This window comes from Geotrypetes seraphini, chromosome 5 (assembly GCF_902459505.1).
Source record: "Geotrypetes seraphini chromosome 5, aGeoSer1.1, whole genome shotgun sequence".
Lineage (NCBI taxonomy): Eukaryota > Metazoa > Chordata > Amphibia > Gymnophiona > Dermophiidae > Geotrypetes > Geotrypetes seraphini.
In genome coordinates, this window is record NC_047088.1 from 11,768,010 (window position 1) to 11,786,902 (window position 18,893).

The window sequence follows — 18,893 nt, forward strand, 5'->3', positions numbered from 1 at the left end:
AGAAAAGGTCCCCCTTCACAACTTATTCTGCACCATCTCGATCCACATAGAAATTTTTTTGGATAAGAACCAAGCAAACACAAAAAATTGTGTGGTGACCAAATGGCATGTCTGAAGCCCTGATAGTTTGACTAAAGCAATCTATTAAGAAGAGAGAGCGGCATTGAGAGATATAGTTGTGGTATTATGCATAGTTTAATGCGGCATATAAATTTTTAAATAAAGATTCCTGGAAGTATCAACAGCGTGTGGGGGTAAAAGTCCACAGCATTGCCAGAGTGTGATATTGTGGTGTGTCGATTCAGTTTGGCAAGGAGCAAGAGTGGTCCTGGGCTGAGGGAAAAGGGTGAGACCTGGAGTGACTCCCCAGAAGGAATATAAAGGAGATTTTATGCTCCAAGTCTATTGCCAGCAGGGGTAGGGTTACCAGATGTCCAGAAAATATGGACATGTCCTCTTTTTAGAAGATTATTTGGGTGCCCGGATGCACTTTCCAAAACCCGGTAGTTTGTCTGGGTTTTGTAAAGACTCCGACTTGGAGGGCCTCTGAGCACACATCCGTACATACTCGGAGGCCTTCCGGACACAACCGAGAGGTTGAAAAAGAAAGATGAGGCTTTGTGGGGGCAGGACTGGAGGTGGAACAGGGTAGGACTAGAGACAAAATGAAGCGGGGGTGGGGATAGGACAAAGCGGGACAGAAGGGAACAGGGCCATTTGTCTGGGTTTCTCCGTCGAAAAAAATGTAACCCTAAGCAGGGGACAGAAGAGACTGTGTGGATGCCAATCTCGGAAGGGAACAAGAGTGTGGGTGGCCCCGCATGCAGCAGAGCTCCTGTGGAGTTTTTCAGCTTGGCGGGGAGAAAAAAGCAGACCTGGGCTGAGGAACAAGGGTGGGACCTAGTGTGGCTCTCTGCAGGTACAAACAAATTTGTCATGAAGAAAGACCTGGCGAAGCTTGAAGAATGGTCTGAAATGTGGCAGCTAAAATATAATGCTGAAAAATGCAAGGTCTGCAAAAACCACACTGAACGGTACAGTTTAGGGGGTGAAGAACTTATGTGCACGACAGAAGAGCGGCACTTGGGTGTGATTGTATGTGATGATCTTAAGGTGGCCAAACAGGTTGAAAAGGTGGCGGCGAAAGCTAGAAGGATGCTAGGTTGCATTGGGAGAGGTATGGTCAGTAGGAAAAAGGAGGTATTGATGCATCTGTATAAGACTCTAGTGAGACCTCATTTAGAATATTGTGTACAATTCTGGAGGCTGCACCTTCAAAAAGATATAAAAAGGATGGAGTCGGTCCAGAGGAAGCCTATTAAAATGGTGTGTGGTCTTCGTGATAAGGTGTATGGGGACAGACTTAAAGATCTCAATCTGTTTACTTTGGAGGAAAGGCGAGAGGGGGAGATATGAAAGAGACATTTAAATAACTACATAATATAAATGTGCATGAGTCGAGTCTCTTTCACTTGAAAGGAAACTCTGCAATGAGAGGGCATAGGATGAAGTTAAGAGGTGATAGGCTCCGGAGTAATCTGAGGAAATACTGTTTTACGGAAAGGGTGGTAGATACGTAGAACAGTCTCCCAGAAGAGGTGGTGGAGACAGAGACTGTGTCTGATTTCAAGAAAGCCTGGGATAGGCATGTGGGATCTCTTAGAGAGAGGAAGAGATAATGGTTACTGCGGATGGGCAGACTGGATGGGCCATTTGGCCTTTATCTGCCGTTATGTTTCTATGGTAGATGCATGGAACAGTCTCCCAGAAGAGGTGGTGGAAACAGAGACTGTGTCTGAATTCAAGAGGGCCTGGGATAAGCATGTGGAATCTCTCAGAGAGAGAAATAGATCATGTTACTCCTTAAGTTCTCAACAATTCTTATGTAATTCTTATGTAAGGCTTACGACAATTCTCATGTAATGTTACAACTCTTGTAACCTTTTGACAACTCTTGTGTAATCCGCCTTGAACCGCAAGGTAATGGCGGAATAGAAATCACTAATGTAATGTAATGTAATAAAGGTTACGGTGGATAGGCAGACTGGATGGGCCATTTGGCCTCTATCTGCTGTCATGTTTCTATGTAACGTGGAGAGGGATTTACTAAAGTGACTGTATACTGGAATGAGTGAAGTGATTGCAAACCCAGAGAATATTAAATCAGACCCCGGCCTGCACCTAGTCCTGGTCATAGGTACCTGACCCAAAGAGCTAATGGGTGCCTAAAAAGAGTGTGAGTGAGACCAGAGAGCCAAGCAATGCAGATCTCATCAGCTGTTACAAAAGCATCTCTGGGAGAGGAGAAAGGTAGAAGAGGCCAATCTTTCCTCTCAAACGAGGAAAGGCTGAAGAGGTCGGGGCTCTTCAGCTTGGAAACGAGACAGCTGAGAGGGGGATATGACAGAGGTCTACAAAATCCTGAGTGGTGAAGAATGGGTAGAAGTGAATCAATATTTTTCTTCTTTCAAAAACTACAAAGACTAGGGGGCATGCAATAAAGTTACATGGAAATATCGTACCTTTAAAATAAATAAAAGGAAATCTATTTTCACTCAAAGAATAGTTAAACTGTGAAATTCATTGGTAACAGTGGTTAGTGTAGCTGGGTTTAAAAAAGGTTTGGACAAGTTCCAGGAGGAAAAGTGCATAGTCTGCTATTGAGCTAGGCATGGGGGAAGCCACTACTTACTCTGAGATTGATAGCATAAAATATTGCTATTTGGATTACTACCAGGTACTTGTGACCTGGATTGGCCAGAGTTGGAAGCAGGATACTGGGCTGGATGGACCATTGGTCTGACCCAGTATGGATATTCTTATTTTCTTATGCTTCAGTACCTGATTAGAGAACCTTGATAGGTGGTATATAAATACCTAAAATAAATAAATGTTCTTATGAATTCAAGAGGGCCTGGGATCTCAGAGAAAGAAAAAGATAATGGTTACTGCAGATGGGCAGACTGGATGGGCCATTTAACCTTTATCTGCCATTATGTTTCTATAATCTGAAAGCTCTATGACATCACAATGCAGGTGTAAAGAGCCTTAGCCAATAGGGAGAGGAGGAGATAGTGGATGCTGCGGATGAGCCATTTGGCCTTTATCTGCCATCAGGTTTCTATGTTTCTATAATCAGAAAGTTCTATGACATCACAATGCAAGTGTAGCACAGTTACTTACCGTAACAGGTGTTATCCAGGGACAGCAGGCAGATATTCTTGACTGATGGGTGACGGCACCGACGGAGCCCCGGTACGGACAATTTTAGAGTGATTGCACTCTAAGAACTTAGAAAGTTCTGGTAGGCCGCACCGCGCACGCGCGAGTGCCTTCCCGCCCGACAGAGGCGCGCGGTCCCCAGTTATGATAAGCCAGCTAAGAAGCCAACCCGGGGAGGAGGGAGGGACGCAAGAATATCTGCCTGCTGTCCCTGGATAACACCTGTTACGGTAAGTAACTGTGCTTTATCCCAGGACAAGCAGGCAGCTATTCTTGACTGATGGGTGACCTCCAAGCTAACAAAAAGAGGGATGGAGGGAAGGTTGGCCATTAGGAAAACAAATTTTGCAAAACAGATTGGCCGAAGTGTCCATCCCGTCTGGAAAATGTGTCCAGACAATAATGAGATGTAAAAGTATGAACTGAGGACCAAGTGGCAGCTTTGCAGATTTCCTCAATGGGCGTGGACCGGAGGAAAGCTACAGATGCTGCCATAGCTCGGACTTTATGGGCTGTGACAGAACCTTCCAGTGTCAGTCCGGTCTGAGCATAACAGAATGAAATGCACGCTGCCAGCCAATTAGACAACGTACGTTTAGAAACAGGACGTCCCAATTTATTTGGATCAAAGGACAGAAAGAGTTGAGGGAACGATCTGTGAGGCTTAGTACGGTCTAAATAGTAAGCCAGAGCCCTCTTACAGTCCAAAGTATGTAAAGCCTGTTCACCAGAATGAGAGTGAGGTTTTGGAAAAAAGACAGGCAGAACAATGGATTGGTTGAGATGGAATTCAGAGACAACCTTCGGGAGAAACTTTGGATGAGTACGCAGAACCACCTTGTCATGATGAAAAACCGTAAAAGGTGGATCCGACACTAGTGCATGGAGCTCACTGACCCTCCTGGCAGAGGTAAGAGCAATAAGAAAAAGCACCTTCCAAGTGAGAAACTTGAAAGAAGCAGTAGCCAAGGGTTCAAATGGAGGCTTCATTAAAGCGGAAAGAACTACATTAAGATCCCAGATAACAGGAGGGGCTTTAAGAGGTGGTTTCACATTAAAAAGACCCCGCATGAACCTGGACACTAAGGGATGAGCTGAGAGGAGTTTTCCATGGATTGGCTCATGAAAAGCTGCTATAGCACTAAGATGGACTCTGATTGAAGTGGACTTGAGGCCAGAGTCTGATAAAGAAAGGAGATAATCCAACAATGTCTCCACTGCAAGGGAAGTGGGATCATAATGATGAAGAAGACACCATGAAGAAAACCGTGTCCACTTCTGATGGTAACATTGAAGAGTGGCCGGTTTCCTGGAGGCATCCAGAATTGAACGAACAGGCTGAGACAAGAGTGTATCATGAGAAGTCAGCCCGAGAGATACCAAGCTGTCAGGTGCAGAGACTGTAGGTTGGGGTGTAGAAGAGTTTCCTGATGCTGAGTAAGCAGAGAAGGATACAGAGGCAGAAGAAAAGGTTCCCTGGAACTGAGTTGAAGTAGAAGGGAGAACCAATGTTGCCTGGGCCACCTCGGAGCAATCAGAATCATGGTTGCTTGATCCCTCTTGAGCTTGAATAAGGTTCTCAACATGAGAGGCAGAGGAGGGAAAGCGTACAGGAACAGATTGGACCAATCGAGGAGAAAAGCATCCGCTGCCAGACGGTGAGGTGAGTAGAGTCTGGAGCAGAATAGGGGCAGCTGATGATTGTGAGGAGCTGCAAAGAGGTCTATCTGAGGGGTGCCCCATTGAGCGAAGATGGATTGTAGAGTTACAGGATCGATTGTCCATTCGTGAGGTTGGAGAACTCTGCTGAGCTTGTCCGCTAAGGAATTCTCCTCTCCCTGAATGTAAATAGCTTTCAGGAATAGATGGTGATTTATGGCCCAAGTCCAGATCTTTTGGGCTTCCTGGCATAAGAGGCGGGAGCCCGTCCCACCCTGTTTGTTGATGTAGTACATCGCAACTTGATTGTCTGTGCACAACAGGACAACTTGAGGAAAAAGAAGATGCTGGAAGGCCTTGAGGGCATAAAACATCGCTCTGAGTTCCAGGAAATTGATGTGACGCTTCTTTTCCTGGGCAGTCCAAAGACCTTGAGTTTGGAACTCGTTCAAATGAGCTCCCCATGCATAAGGGGAGGCATCGGTGGTGATGACTAGTTGATGAGGAGGTTGATGGAACAGAAGACCTCTGGACAGATTTGAGGATACCAACCACCATTGTAGAGACTGACGAAGAGATGATGTCACAGATATGTGACGTGAGCAAGGATCCGTCGCTTGGGACCACTGGGTAGCTAGTGTCCATTGAGGAGTGCGCAGGTGAAGACGTGCAAGAGGCGTGACATGAACTGTGGAGGCCATGTGACCCAAGAGAATCATCATTTGCTTTGCTGTGATGGAACGCTGTGGAAGCACCTGCTGACATAGAGAGTGAAGCGTTTGAAGACGATTGGACGGCAGGAACGCTCTCATGAGGATTGTGTCCAAGACAGCTCCTATGAATTGAAGTCTCTGAGTGGGGATGAGATGAGATTTGGGTAGATTGATCTCGAACCCCAGAAGTTGAAGAAACCTGATGGTTTGGTTGGTGGCCAGGAGAACAGTCTGAGATGAATTGGCCTTTATCAACCAATCGTCCAGGTAAGGAAAGACCTGAAGGTGGTGAGATCGCAGGAAGGCAGCCACCACAATCAGACATTTGGTGAATACTCTCGGAGAGGAGGCAAGACCGAAGGGTAGCACCTTGTATTGGTAATGACAACGATTTATCATGAAGCGTAGGTATTGTCTGGAGGCCAGATTGACCGGTATATGAGTGTATGCTTCTTTGAGATCGAGAGAACATAGCCAGTCGCCTTGATTTAGAAGAGGATAAAGAGTGGCTAGAGAGAGCATTTTGAACTTTTCTTTGACCAAACATTTGTTGAGATCGCGGAGATCTAGAATGGGTCTGAGATCTCCTGTTTTTTTGGGGACTAAAAAGTAACGGGAGTAGAAACCCTGTCCCTTTTGATCTAGAGGAACCTCCTCTATGGCGTTCAAAAGGAGAAGGGATTGAACCTCCTGGAGAAGAAGGAAAGACTGAGTGTGCGAAGCAGACTCTTTTGGTTGACTTGGAGGAGGTAGAGTCTGAAAGTTGAGAGAGTAGCCGTGGTGGATGATGTTCAGAACCCACTGATCTGACGTGATAAGTTCCCAACGGCTTATGAAATAAGAAAGGCGTCCTCCTATAGGCTGTGGAAGTTGAGTAGGAGGGAGAAGACTGGCTATGTTCTGGAGAACCAAGTCAAAAGGGTTGGGTAGACTTTTGTGCAGGAGTAGGTTTTACCTGCTGTTGTTGCTGAGGTTGTCTAGCAGCTGGACGCTGTTGCCTCTGACGCCTAGGTTGTTGTGCAGTTTGAGGCAGAGGACGAGCCACAAATCTACGTTGGTAGGTTGATTGTGGACGAAAGGGCCTGGTTGGTGGAGGCTTCTTAGGTTTAAGAAGCGTGTCCCATCTGGTCTCATGAGCCGATAATTTCTGGGTAGTGGAGTCCATGGAATCTCCAAACAGCTCATCCCCTAAGCAAGGTGTATTGGCTAGCCTATCCTGGTGATTAACGTCCAGTTCTGAAACACGAAGCCAGGCTAGTCTTCGCATGGCCACTGACATGGCAGTGGCTCTGGAGGTCAGCTCGAAAGTATCATAGATAGATCTTACCATGAATTTTCGAAGCTGTAAAAGAGATGAACAAGTGTGGTGAAAAGCAGACTTTTTCCTATCAGGAAGATATTTCTCAAAAGCAGTGAGATTTTGTATTAGGTGCTTAAGATAAAAAGAGAAATGGAATGCATAATTTCCTGATCGATTTGCTAACATAGCATTTTGGTATAGCCTTTTACCAAACTTGTCCATAGATTTGCCCTCTCTGCCAGGAGGGACTGAGGCATATACACTAGCCCCTTTGGACTTTTTTAAAGTGGACTCAACTAAAAGGGACTCATGAGGTAATTGGGGCTTGTCAAACCCAGGAATAGGAATGACTTTATACAAGGAATCCAACTTTCTAGGAGCTCCAGGGATAGTTAAAGGAGATTCCAGATTCTTATAAAACGTCTCTCTCAATATATCATGGAGAGGTAGTTTAAGGTATTCCTTTGGAGGCTGGTCAAAGTCCAAGGCATCAAGGAAAGCCTTGGATTTCTTTGACTCAGCCTCCAAAGGAATGGAGAGAGAATCACACATTTCCTTCAAAAATGAAGAAAAGGAAGACACTTCTGGTTTAGAGGAGGCTCCTAAAACAGACGGGTCCTCATCACCAGAAGAGCATTCTCCCTCCGAAAGAAGAGGATCCTCCGAGTCACCCCATAAGTCAGGGTCTCGAACCTGAGAACTCCGGTCTCGAGACTCTGGAGTGGAAGGCTCTAAATGCCGGGACTTGTGAAGAGACTTCCCCGACCTGCCTGATTCGGTACCGGGAGATGCTACAGTACGCACCGGAGCCGAAGTCTGTACAGCTTGATGGTGAGCTCTCGGCTCCGGCGCCAGAATCGGCATGGAGACCGAGGAAACCGACTGTACCGGTACCGATAGAGTGGACGTCGATAAAATAGGACGGTCCACTATCGGTACCGGTGGCTCAGACCAGACTGGTACCGGTAAATTCGATGCCAGGGCTGGAGGTAGGAGGTGCTGTAGCTGTTCTTTAAGTTGAGCCTTCAGAACAGCAGCTATACGCTCCTCAAGGGAAGGCACCGGTACCGTCTTTTTCTTTAATGGTACCTGCGGTGCCGCTCTACGCTCCGAGGATGAGGACCCCGATGTCGAGGGGCTCACCTCTATTGGAGTGGAGCGCTTCCGTGGGCGCCTCGAGGTCGGCAGAATTGGAATCGCTGCCATCGAGACCGGAGGACGCTCCAACGGGGAAGGCTTCTTAGCCGGCTTACCTGGAGTCGACACCGCCACGGTATCGCGTGGTGTCGATGATGTGGGTGCCGACTGCGCCGGTGCCGATGTCGGTGCCGGTGTAGAATCAGACATCTCGGCACCAAACAATAATTTTTGTTGAATCTCTCGATTTTTAAGAGTTCTCTTTTTTAAAGTTGCACAGCGGGTGCAGGTTGACGCTCGATGGTCGGGACCAAGACACTGGAGACACCAATTATGAGGATCAGTTAGTGAAATTGGTCGTGCACACCGCTGGCACTTTTTGAAGCCGGGTTGGGGGGGGCATGAATGTAAAAACGGCTTCAGCCAAATCGAAGGCCGAGGCCTCGATGGTGGCTAAAGGCCCCGCCGGGGCAAGGCCGAAAAACAGGCAAAAAAACAAAATGTTTTTTTTTTTTTTTTTAAGAAAGAAAATAAAGAAAAAAGGAAAGGAAATAAGATTCCTCAAAAAGTTTACGCGAGCGGGAAGTTCACAAAAAATCCTCTCACAACAGCCGTTGAGAGAGACGCGTCTTCTTAGCTCCGCGGAAACTAAGAAACTGGGGGACCGCGCGCCTCTGTCGGGCGGGGAAGGCACTCGCGCGTGCGCGGTGCGGCCTACCAGAACTTTCTAAGTTCTTAGAGTGCAATCACTCTAAAATTGTCCGTACCGGGGCTCCGTCGGTGCCGTCACCCATCAGTCAAGAATAGCTGCCTGCTTGTCCTGGGATAATAAGAGTCTTAGCCTATAGGAAGAGGAGATGCAAATGTTAAGAGTCTTAGCCAATAGGGAGAGGAGGAGATAGTGGATGCTGCGGATGGGCCATTTGGCCTTTATCTGCCATCAGGTTTCTATGTTTCTATAATCAGAAAGTTCTATGACATCACAATGCAAGTGTTAAGAGTCTTAGCCTATAGGAAGAGGAGATGCAAATGTTAGGAGCCTTAGCCAATAGGGAGAGGAGGAGAAAGTGGATGCTGCGGATGGGCCATTTGTCCTTTCTCTGCAATCATGTTTCTAACAATACTTTCGAGTTAAAGCAGATACACTCAATTTAATCTCCAGGGATTTTCATTAGTTCTAACCAAAAATTTCAGTTTTAATATTTATTCAAATATTTATTAAAACAGTGAAGCAGAGTGGGCCATAGACAAGATGTCATTTTCATGGACCCTGCTAACATTCTGGAATGAAGAAATAGGAAGGGAGTATAAGAAACTGGGATGCCCTCTGTTTGCATATGTAATCATTCTACCTCTGAGTTACAGGACCTGGTTTCTGATTTGCATTTTCTAGGGAGGTCACACTTTCCCCAGCTCACCCAGAGAATGGAGTCTTAGTGGGAGCTTTCTGCAGCTCAAATTCGGTGTTCATCTTGGATGAACAGGTGCAACTGACCGTGGGGCTGCAGACTCAGGAGAGACATCTGTTCCTGTTCAGTGACTCACTCATCATCACCAAGACCAGGTAAGGAGACCCCCCAGATATCAGCTCCTGGGGCCAGTTCATGAGCAAGTGATTAGGACTGGCTTAACCCTTCCCAGGACTGGCTTAACCATTGGAACAAGTGAAGTTCTGGCCCAGAGTGCCAGTGAGTAAAGGCACCAAAATGCTTAGCTTCTGATCTCACTTGGTCTACAGATTAAGCCTTTTCTCCCCCTCCCTCTACTTATCTCTTCCCCCCTCCAGCTGCTCAGGCACTGTTCCTGTACCTCTCTCACCTCCCTGCCATCTTGTAACATTTATGTTGGTCGCTGGCAGGAATAGAAGCAGCAGCAGCTTGAGAAGCCGCCTTCGGGCAGCCCACAAGAGGGCGAGATGCTGAACCCTATTGGGGGAGGGAGGCAGGGGGCACCAGAAGCGATGCTATGGGTGTAGGGGTGCCATCAACGCATGTTGGCTCAGAGCTCCATTATCCCTTGAGCCAGCCCTTTCTCATCCTCCCAGGCTTTTGGAGGGGATCAGGCAATGATCTTGTTAAGATGACTAAGGGCTAGCTATAGACCAGGGGTGTCAAAGTCCTTCCTGAAGGCCGCAATCTAGTCGGGTTTTCAGGATTTCCCCAATAAATATGCATGCTTTCATTGTATGCTAATAGATCTCATGCATATTTATTGGGGAAATCCTGAAAACCCGACTGGATTGCAGCCCTTGAGGAGGGACTTTGACACCCCTGCTGTAGACAGTGCTGCCTTCTTAGCAACGGTAAGGTAGGATAGGAACTATACATATGAAGTATATCAGGGTCATAGGATCATCTTTGTAGATGCTGTGGGTGTTTGAGCAAACTCTTTGACCGTGTCTAGGGGGGGCTAATTTTCATTGGGTTTAGCACCTCCAATTGTTTTGAAAAGTAGTTCCTGTGTGTTTGTGTGTGTGTGGGGGGGGGGGGGGTTTAAATAGAGAGGCTGGTTCTGCCCTAAGACATCATCTATTTTTTTAAAGGACTATAGGGGCAGTTCTATACGTGAGAACCTCCTTATATATACCCCAATGCCACACAGTGAAAGCCAACTCTAAAGCTGTATCTGGGTGTCCAATACCAGAGTAGTACAGTGTTGGCACTCCTTACTGGGTCCCAAATATGACAAGATACATAGGGAGTGGCTGGAGTGAGCTTTGACAGTAACGTCAATAGTCGGGAAGTAGGGCCAATGCAGGGTAGATTTTTTTTTTTTTTTTTTTGCAATCTCAGCCCTGAAAATGGCAAGGATGGATTGGAATCAAGTATGCATCATTTCTATCACATTCATAGAAGCATAGAAACATAGAAAGATGACGGCAGAAAAGGGCTACAGCCCACCAAGTCTGCCCACTCTACTGACCCACCCCATTAAGCCCGAGTGCTAATGACCCAGCTCCTTAACTCGAACCTCGCAGGGATCCCACGTGGATGTCCCATTTATTCTTAAAGTCGAGCACGCTGGTGGCTCTGATCACCTGCTCCGGAAGTTTGTTCCACTGATCCACCACCCTTTCTGTGAAGAAATACTTCCTGGTGTCACCACTAAATTTCCCTCCTCTAAGTTTGAGCGGGTGCCCCCTTGTGACTGAGGGTCCCTTGGGAAAGAATATGTCATTTTCCACCTCGACACGACCTGTGACGTACTTAAATGTCTCTATCATGTCACCCCTTTCCCTGTGCTCTTCTAGAGTATAGAGCTGCAATTTGCCCAGTCTTTCTTCGTATGAGAGACCCTTGAGTCCGGAGACCATCCTAGTGGCCATCCGCTGGACTGACTCAGCTCGAAGCACATCTTTACGGTAATGTGGCCTCCAGAATTGCACACAGTATTCCAGATGAGGTCTCACCATGGTTCTGTAAAGTGGCATAATGACTTCAGGTTTGCGGCTAACGTAGCTTCTATTGATACATCCCATCATTTGCCTCATATCACATGCTATGAGTGAAGACATCTTAAAATGGAACTTAGCAAATGAAAGGCTGTTTGTACTATTGGATTGCTACTATTTGGGATCTTGCCAGGTACTTGTCTCAGTATTGACAGCTCTTATGTGACATCACTGCTCAGGTTAGCTCATAGGCATTGGTGGATGAGGCATTATGACATCACAATCTCAGCTTTTTGGGTTTCTTCCAGGTACTTGGGACCTGGGTTGGTCACTGTGGACATGGGATACTGGGCTTGATGGACCACTGGTCTGTCCCAGTATGACTCTTCTTATGTTCTTATTGTTGGTTTAGTTATAAATTCATAATGAATATGACTGGATGGATCTTTCAGGCCGTCATCTGCTATGTTGCTGCGTTACTTACATTGATGTGTCTACGGTTACATTGGCCTTAGACCTGACATCTGTGGCCATGTGTAACATAGAACATTCTGCAAGCTGTGCATTTAAGTAGCAGAACACTAAGGGGTTTCAAAGAAGGACTGGATTGAGGGATACAGATAGAGGTAGGGTAGGATTATGAAAGGATAAAGGGGATTAAAAGGTTTTAGACAAGGATCACCTTACAGGTCATGGACCTGATGGGCCGCCGCGGGAGCGGACTGCTGGGCGAGATGGACCTCTGGTCTGACCCAGCGGAGGCAACTTCTTATGTTCTTAGTTCTACCCATGCCCTTCCCTATGCCCCTCCCATGCGCTTCCCATCTCCCTTCCTAAGCCCCTGTCATGCTCCTCATTTAGCCCCACCTATACCCTCCCATGCCCTGTGCCCCTCCCGTACTCCTTTCATACCCTTCCCTATTCCCCTTCAATCACCTTTCCTATAAGCTTCCCATACTCCTCCCATGCCCTTCCCTATGTGAACACCCCCTTGCATTTATGCATTTTGCCACTTGCATGTGCCCTTACAGAATAATTTGTAGTCGTTTTAAGCCACTTAGTGTGTAAGTGTACACTTACCTATAAATTGTTGGCATTCTGAACATTTCCGTATACGATGGGCGTGTAAATGTAGCAGCAATCCCAGCACTGTCCCGTTAAATTCCTTACTCTTTCCATTGTTCTGTTTTTCTATAGATCTGGGAAGGCCCAGTAAACCCTGGTGATATTTCCAGAGTGGGTCATATGCTCCTGTCCAGAGAATATTCAGGCCAGCCCTCAGGGACTCTTTCTACCTTTCTCAATAACAGGCTATGGACTTTTCCTCCAGGAACCTGTCCAAACCTTTCTTAAAACCAGCTACGCTATCCGCGTTCCAGAGCTCAACTATTCTCTGAGTGAAAAAAAATTTCCTCCAATTGCTTTTAAAAAATATTTCCCATGTAACTTCATCGAGTGTCCCCTAGTCTTTGTAATTTTTGATGGAGTGAAAAACCGATCCCCTTGTGCCCGTTCTACTCCACTCAGGATTTTGTAGACTTCAATCATATCTCGCCTCAGCCGTCCCTTTTTCAAGCCAATTATACCCTCCCAGCTGGCGATACAAAAGCCTAATGCGGCTTCTTGAAAAGGGGGAGAGGGAAATGGGGCAATTAGGTATATAATTCTATATTAGTACACTCTGAAAAATAAGATATTTTTCCAAGCTTGATTTTAATCAAACTTTCCTCATAGATGGAAAATTTTAATCCAGTTTATAGCAATCTGTAGTACACATACCGATTTAAAATGAATGCTGTAAGGAGAACAACCTATTCTGCAATTAAATCACACAAATTTTTATAAACCAAACAGGCTATTTTAAAATTAATCAATGAATCTACCCTGATCCAGAGTAACGTATTTAGAAGTGGAGAAGCTTCATGATATTTTCTTACAGAAAAAACTCAGCTGCGCAGCTGTAATTCTGTTTTACTGAAAAGTGAACTATACTGAGAATTACAGTAATCTAAAGAAGGTGTCAGCCTTGATCACACACATGGTGATTGTATGTTTGAATTCCAGGTCGTCTTCCAGTTTGAAGTTAAAGAAACAAGTGCGCCTGTCTGAAATGTGGACTGCCTCCTGTATCAACGAGGTGTCAGAGAAACGAGTAAATGCGCAGAACTCTTTCGTCATTGGCTGGCCAGTAACCAATTACGTTGTTACATTCAGGTACGTCACACAGAAAAAAGAATGGCCTCTGAACCGCTCATTCACAAAGTCAGGCCTCGTTATGAACAATGCAAATGTAGATTTTGCATAGATACAATCAGGAAAGGAGCGGCTTGCGTGGGGCACTCACAATTTCCCACTCACTGCTGGAAGGACAGGCAGGAGGACATGTTTATTTCACAGCATGGCCAGAGTGAGCAGTTGTAAATGCCGTTATCCTCCCTTTTAAATTTATACACATATATTTCTGTTGTAAAATCGGAGACACGCTCTCTTTAGATCCTGCCTAGATTATGTGCTCTATGCTTAAAGACAAGAAGTAACAGCCACTACCTGCCCATGACAAATGAATTACAGAGAAATATATTGGTACTAGATCTCAATATGTGTCACATTAGGTTAAAAACTTGTATTGAAAAAAACATGTCCTGCCAAGGATAACTATGCAAATTGTAATCTGAAGATAGTTTGTTCTAGATCCCTAGTTTGTATCAAGTATCAACCTTGTATAGTAAACTTGTTCTGTAATTATGTGAAATTGTAACCTGTCAACTATATAATATATATGTTTAACCTGTAAGCCATTCTGAGCTCTTTGGGGACTAAATAAATATGGCTTTTTTACACATGTAAGTCAATTGTATTTTAATTGTTGAAAATATTTCTTTTGCACCCTTCACTCAGTAGAGAGTGTGTAATGGATTACAAGATAAATAAAAATTTAAAAACCCAAAATAAGCTTTCTGCGATCTTAACAAGTCAGTGAACCCTACCTTGCTAGGAAACTAGATGAAGTAAATGGCAACTTTATAAAACTGTATCTATGAATGGCTATTTATTTTAAAGTCCAGTTATAATGAGGTCCAATTCAAAAAGTGTATATCTCAACAGTATCTACTAAACTTCTTAAGCGTATATGAATTTGCTATTGAATGTTGAGATATAAACTTTATAAAACTGTCATTTATATGCACTGCTTTCATGGGTACAAACTGCTCTGGGCTTCCAAAATGGCCTCCCGAAGCTCTTCCAGTTCTTCATTCCTCATATTCACCTCTAAGTCCATCGAGTCACATCCAGCCCAGCCTGAGAATAATAGGGCACTGTCCTCAAATGACTGGCATTGGCTGATCACTTTAAGCCTCCTTAATCCCAAATTGCTTTTATAAAAACTATAAACACAAATAAAAGCACCACAACATCTGGAAGTGGGGCGATGCCCTTGCCAGCAAACCTGAGAAAGAAGCTATTAAGGTAGATGGAAACAGGGTATTAAGGGTTAGGACATGTTGAAATATGGTTAAAAGACCTATCGCCTGCTTACCATCTTTTATGTCCCCAGCTTTTTTGTGGCACACAATAACTCCAGCCCTGGTCCATTCCTTTTTTTTTTAAGTACAAGTTGGAATGATTTCTGGCATCTAAATGAGATTTGGCACAATTTAATTTTGCAGAAATCTTGAATCGGGCACAAATGGGAAATTACTTGCATTATACAGGGCACATAACACAGAGATTTGTTTGGTATCACCTGAGAATTTGACCTTCACCCAGAAACTTAGGAATTTATCCAGGTATTATTACAAATATAGCTTGAACCCAGCAAAACTGTTCTTTGCCAGTCCACTGTTGTCAAGTCTGAAAAGTCAAGGTTTTGTAGAAATTTGTGCACCAAAAACAAAGAAGCATTGATGTGGGCAGTCTTTGTGTAAGCGTAAGGCTCCTACAGGAGGGATAACTTGACATGGCATATCCTTATTATTTCAAAATATATATCACAGCCTTACGATTCTATATATAAATATTTAATTATTTAGTTAGTGCTCAGACCCACAACCTATTTAATCGTAAGGCAGTGATATATATTTTTAAGTGTTTGGCAAACATCACAGATTTATATAAATTTAATCCTTTGAGATATATAATTTCTCCTTATTATTGCCATTATCATGGCTTGAATTTAGCTCAGTTTAGCTCATGGAAGTATGGGCAGTTGCTGTCATCTTAGCCAGCCCTTAAACACCCGGCCCCCTAGTCAAAGTCCTTTCTTGTAACAGCTGTGAAATTGTTTCTGCAGCTCCAAAAAAACCAAAGGGTAAGGAGCCTATACTACAGGCCAGGCCTAACCTAATCACCTACCAGCACACTGCATGAACCATATAGGTCTTACCCTGCCATTATCCAAATTCGGGTTCATATTCACAGCAATTTAACTGGCCACATTGCCTGTTCAGGGCTAGCCATCGTGTTCAGTGGCTCTTAACCAAATCAATGCCGCTGAAAATGTCCAGTTAGGGCTGGATTCTGTAAATGGTGCCATTATCAGCAGCCACCTAAAGAAACGGCCACCGAGCTCATATCAATCACACAACGGCGTCTTTTACAGAATTGTGACTTTCATCAAAGGTAGGAGCCAGAAATGTAAGCCAGGGTTTTAAGGGCCTACATTTTCGACACCTACCTTTGATGAGAATCATGTCCACAGAGGCGCCTAAGAAGACCTAAGGTTGTTTCTGGTTTTAACCACGCCTACTTCGACCTTAGGCATTCTAAGGTGCCTCCATAGAACAATGAAGGTGCTGTTTTCATTTTTTTTTCCAAATATTTTAAAACCTTTTTAAATGGCTTTTACCAATTAAGTTAGGCGCCAATAGGGCACCTACCAGCACCTAAATAAAGGCACCATTTTTAGAATATGAGCCTTCTATCTTCATAAGCCTAACGAAGAAAAACCTTCACAGACTCCAACGGATTCAAAATGCCGCGGCCAAGCTTATCTTTGCAAAAAGTAAATTTGATCACGTCTCACCGCTCCTTTTCAAGCTTCACTGGCTTCCGATAATTTCCAGAGTCCACTTCAAATACATCTGCCTAACTTTCAAGATCCTCCACGGCATCCTTCCTCCATTAATTCCACTTTCTTGGAACTCCTCAAATCTTAATGCCACCAGACCTACCCAAAAATCGAAATTATCCTTCCCCTCACTAAAAGGCATTTCCCACCCAGGAAAACTGGGGACTTCCCTCCCCTTCAGATTCACCGAGCTCTGGAACAACCTTACCTCCCCTCTTCGGAACCTGAGTGCTCTCCAACCCTTCCGTAAACACCTGAAAACCTGGCTTTTCTCGAAAATCTAACACTCCCTCCTCTTCTGACATCCTAGCCCTCTAACATTCTTCTTTCCTCCGATCTTCATCTAGCCCTTTCCTTGGAGTTCCTTTCTCATTACAATTCCTGTAAACCGTGCCGAGCTCCACGACCATGGAGATGGTGCGGTATACAAACCTAAGGTTTAGTTTAGTTTAGTTTAGTTTAATGCCTTTCTCAAAACTGGCTATTTTGGGAGCGTTCCAGGGACAAAGGCAGCACTTGGTCAATATTGAGCACTGAACCAGACAAGATCACCACATAAACAGGATCACATAAAACTTAGTGCTGTCTTTAAACAATGACCCAGAGCCAGTTGAGTGCTGGATATTGCACTTAAGCAGCCATGATTTTGCTGGCTCTGTAAACCCAGAAATTCATTGCTGAAGCCCCTAACATGAATTTCTGGGCATAATGTCAGCGATGGTCAGCAAAATACTGAGCACTAGAGAATGACACGGTGACAAAATTTGTCATCGTTCCCGTCCCCGCGGATAACCGTGGGAAATAATCCCATGTCATTTTCTAGTGTCTATTTCAACCTCGGTCCTTCTACACCAGCATTCTTCAAAGCAAAGCTTGAGGGTCAGTGGTTGTGGCCATTCATACTCTGATTCTTCCCTCTCTCCTTAAAGAATGACATGAAGATGGTTTCCCGCGGTTATCCGCGGGGACGGGAACGGTGATGAATTTTGTCACCGTGTCATTCTCTACTGAGCACTGCCAGCTTAATATTGACCCCTTAGTTACTATGCTCCTGATATTCATCTGGCAGCACTCAGTGTTTTGCTGACTGACGCTGGCAATAAATTTGGAAATTCAATGCTGGGTCATATATCCAGGCACCAGGATTGAATTTTCATTTCTGGAGTTGGCTAACATATAGCCAGCTAGATGTGATATTCAACCCTTAACAGGCTGTGGGCTACCATATAAAGACAGAACTGACTTTCATACGGTCCTATTTATACAGTTAACCAAGTGCCAACTCCGCCCCCAAAGTATCTGGCTTTCATTTCAGTGCTAACCGATTATTTTTAGTGGCGCAAACCAGTAAACTGCCACTGAAAATTAGCAGATAGTCCCGAACAGGCAATTTAATCGGCCTCAAACTATTTCTGGCCAATTAAATCATGTTGAATATCAACCCCTACGTTACTTCCAGATAAGGTTACCTGGACAGGACCTGTTTTTAGAGTACTGTCCAGGAGTCCGGATGGATTTTGTAAACCCAGCACTTTGTACAGATTTTGAACAGTCTTGGCTCTGCCAGCGCTCGGGCCACGTCTGGGCGGCCTACAAGCATGCGCAGATGCGACACGATGATGTTACATGCATGTATGTGATGTCATTGAGTCACATCCGCCTTCCAGATGTGGCCTCGAGCTCCTGGAAGAAGTGGGGATTAGGTCTATGTGAGGGCAGGCCTGGAGGCAGAACAGGGTGAGGCCATGTGTCCTCTGTTTTTCCCATCAAAAATATGGTAACCCTAAATCCAGACTACAGTTGATCCTGTTGACATGGTGAAATGCAAAATCTTTCACTCTCTGTTCCTGTGCATTATAACAGTGATGTGCACCAGGTACCATCCACAATTAAGAACTAGCCTAGTTGTTTGTCAGTGTTGGCGTGGGCTTTGTTTTGATCCAGCTCTTTTCCTGCTATACAGAAAGGGGGCATTTGGTAGATGTCCCCTTGATATGGAGGCGCTGGTCCACAGAATGTTCCAAATATTATCTAGCTCATGCCTGTGCACGTTTTTACAGCTGATTCCTGTCAACAGCTAAACCCACCAGATCTGCAGATAGCCAAGCCCCATACTCTTCCGAGCCAGGGCTTCCGGGAGCTGCAAACTCCGGAAGGAAATAGGAGGAGAGTGAAAATACCAATTAAAGGTCATTAGGGAAAAAGAGAAAATTGTTGCATCCAAGTGCAGAAAGACATTCGGGCCTTATCGGAATGTTTTCAGTTTCAGAGCCAGGAAAACTCCGTTTGGGGCCCTGTTAAAATAGAACACAAAGCAGGAAAAGATGTTTGCGTTTGTTCAGGGCTACAGGCAGGTCGACAGGAACCTGGAATTATGGCTAAATATAAGAGAAGGCTACTGGA

The 18,893-nt window shown here is 44.9% G+C and overlaps 1 protein-coding gene across 3 annotated transcripts in view; it reads left to right on the forward strand.

The window, feature by feature from the left end:
• The window catches only part of LOC117361529 (rho GTPase-activating protein 20-like), a 135,599-nt gene that overhangs the window by 77,583 nt on the left and 39,123 nt on the right, over positions 1 to 18,893 (forward strand). For 2 of the 3 annotated variants that reach the window (XM_033946995.1, XM_033946996.1), the window contains exons 3-4: positions 9,425 to 9,595; positions 13,487 to 13,636. In XM_033946995.1, the coding sequence (XP_033802886.1) occupies positions 9,425 to 9,595; positions 13,487 to 13,636 (321 nt within the window). The remainder of the gene's footprint in view (positions 1 to 9,424; positions 9,596 to 13,486; positions 13,637 to 18,893) is intronic. The other variant, XM_033946997.1, reaches the window with a different exon arrangement.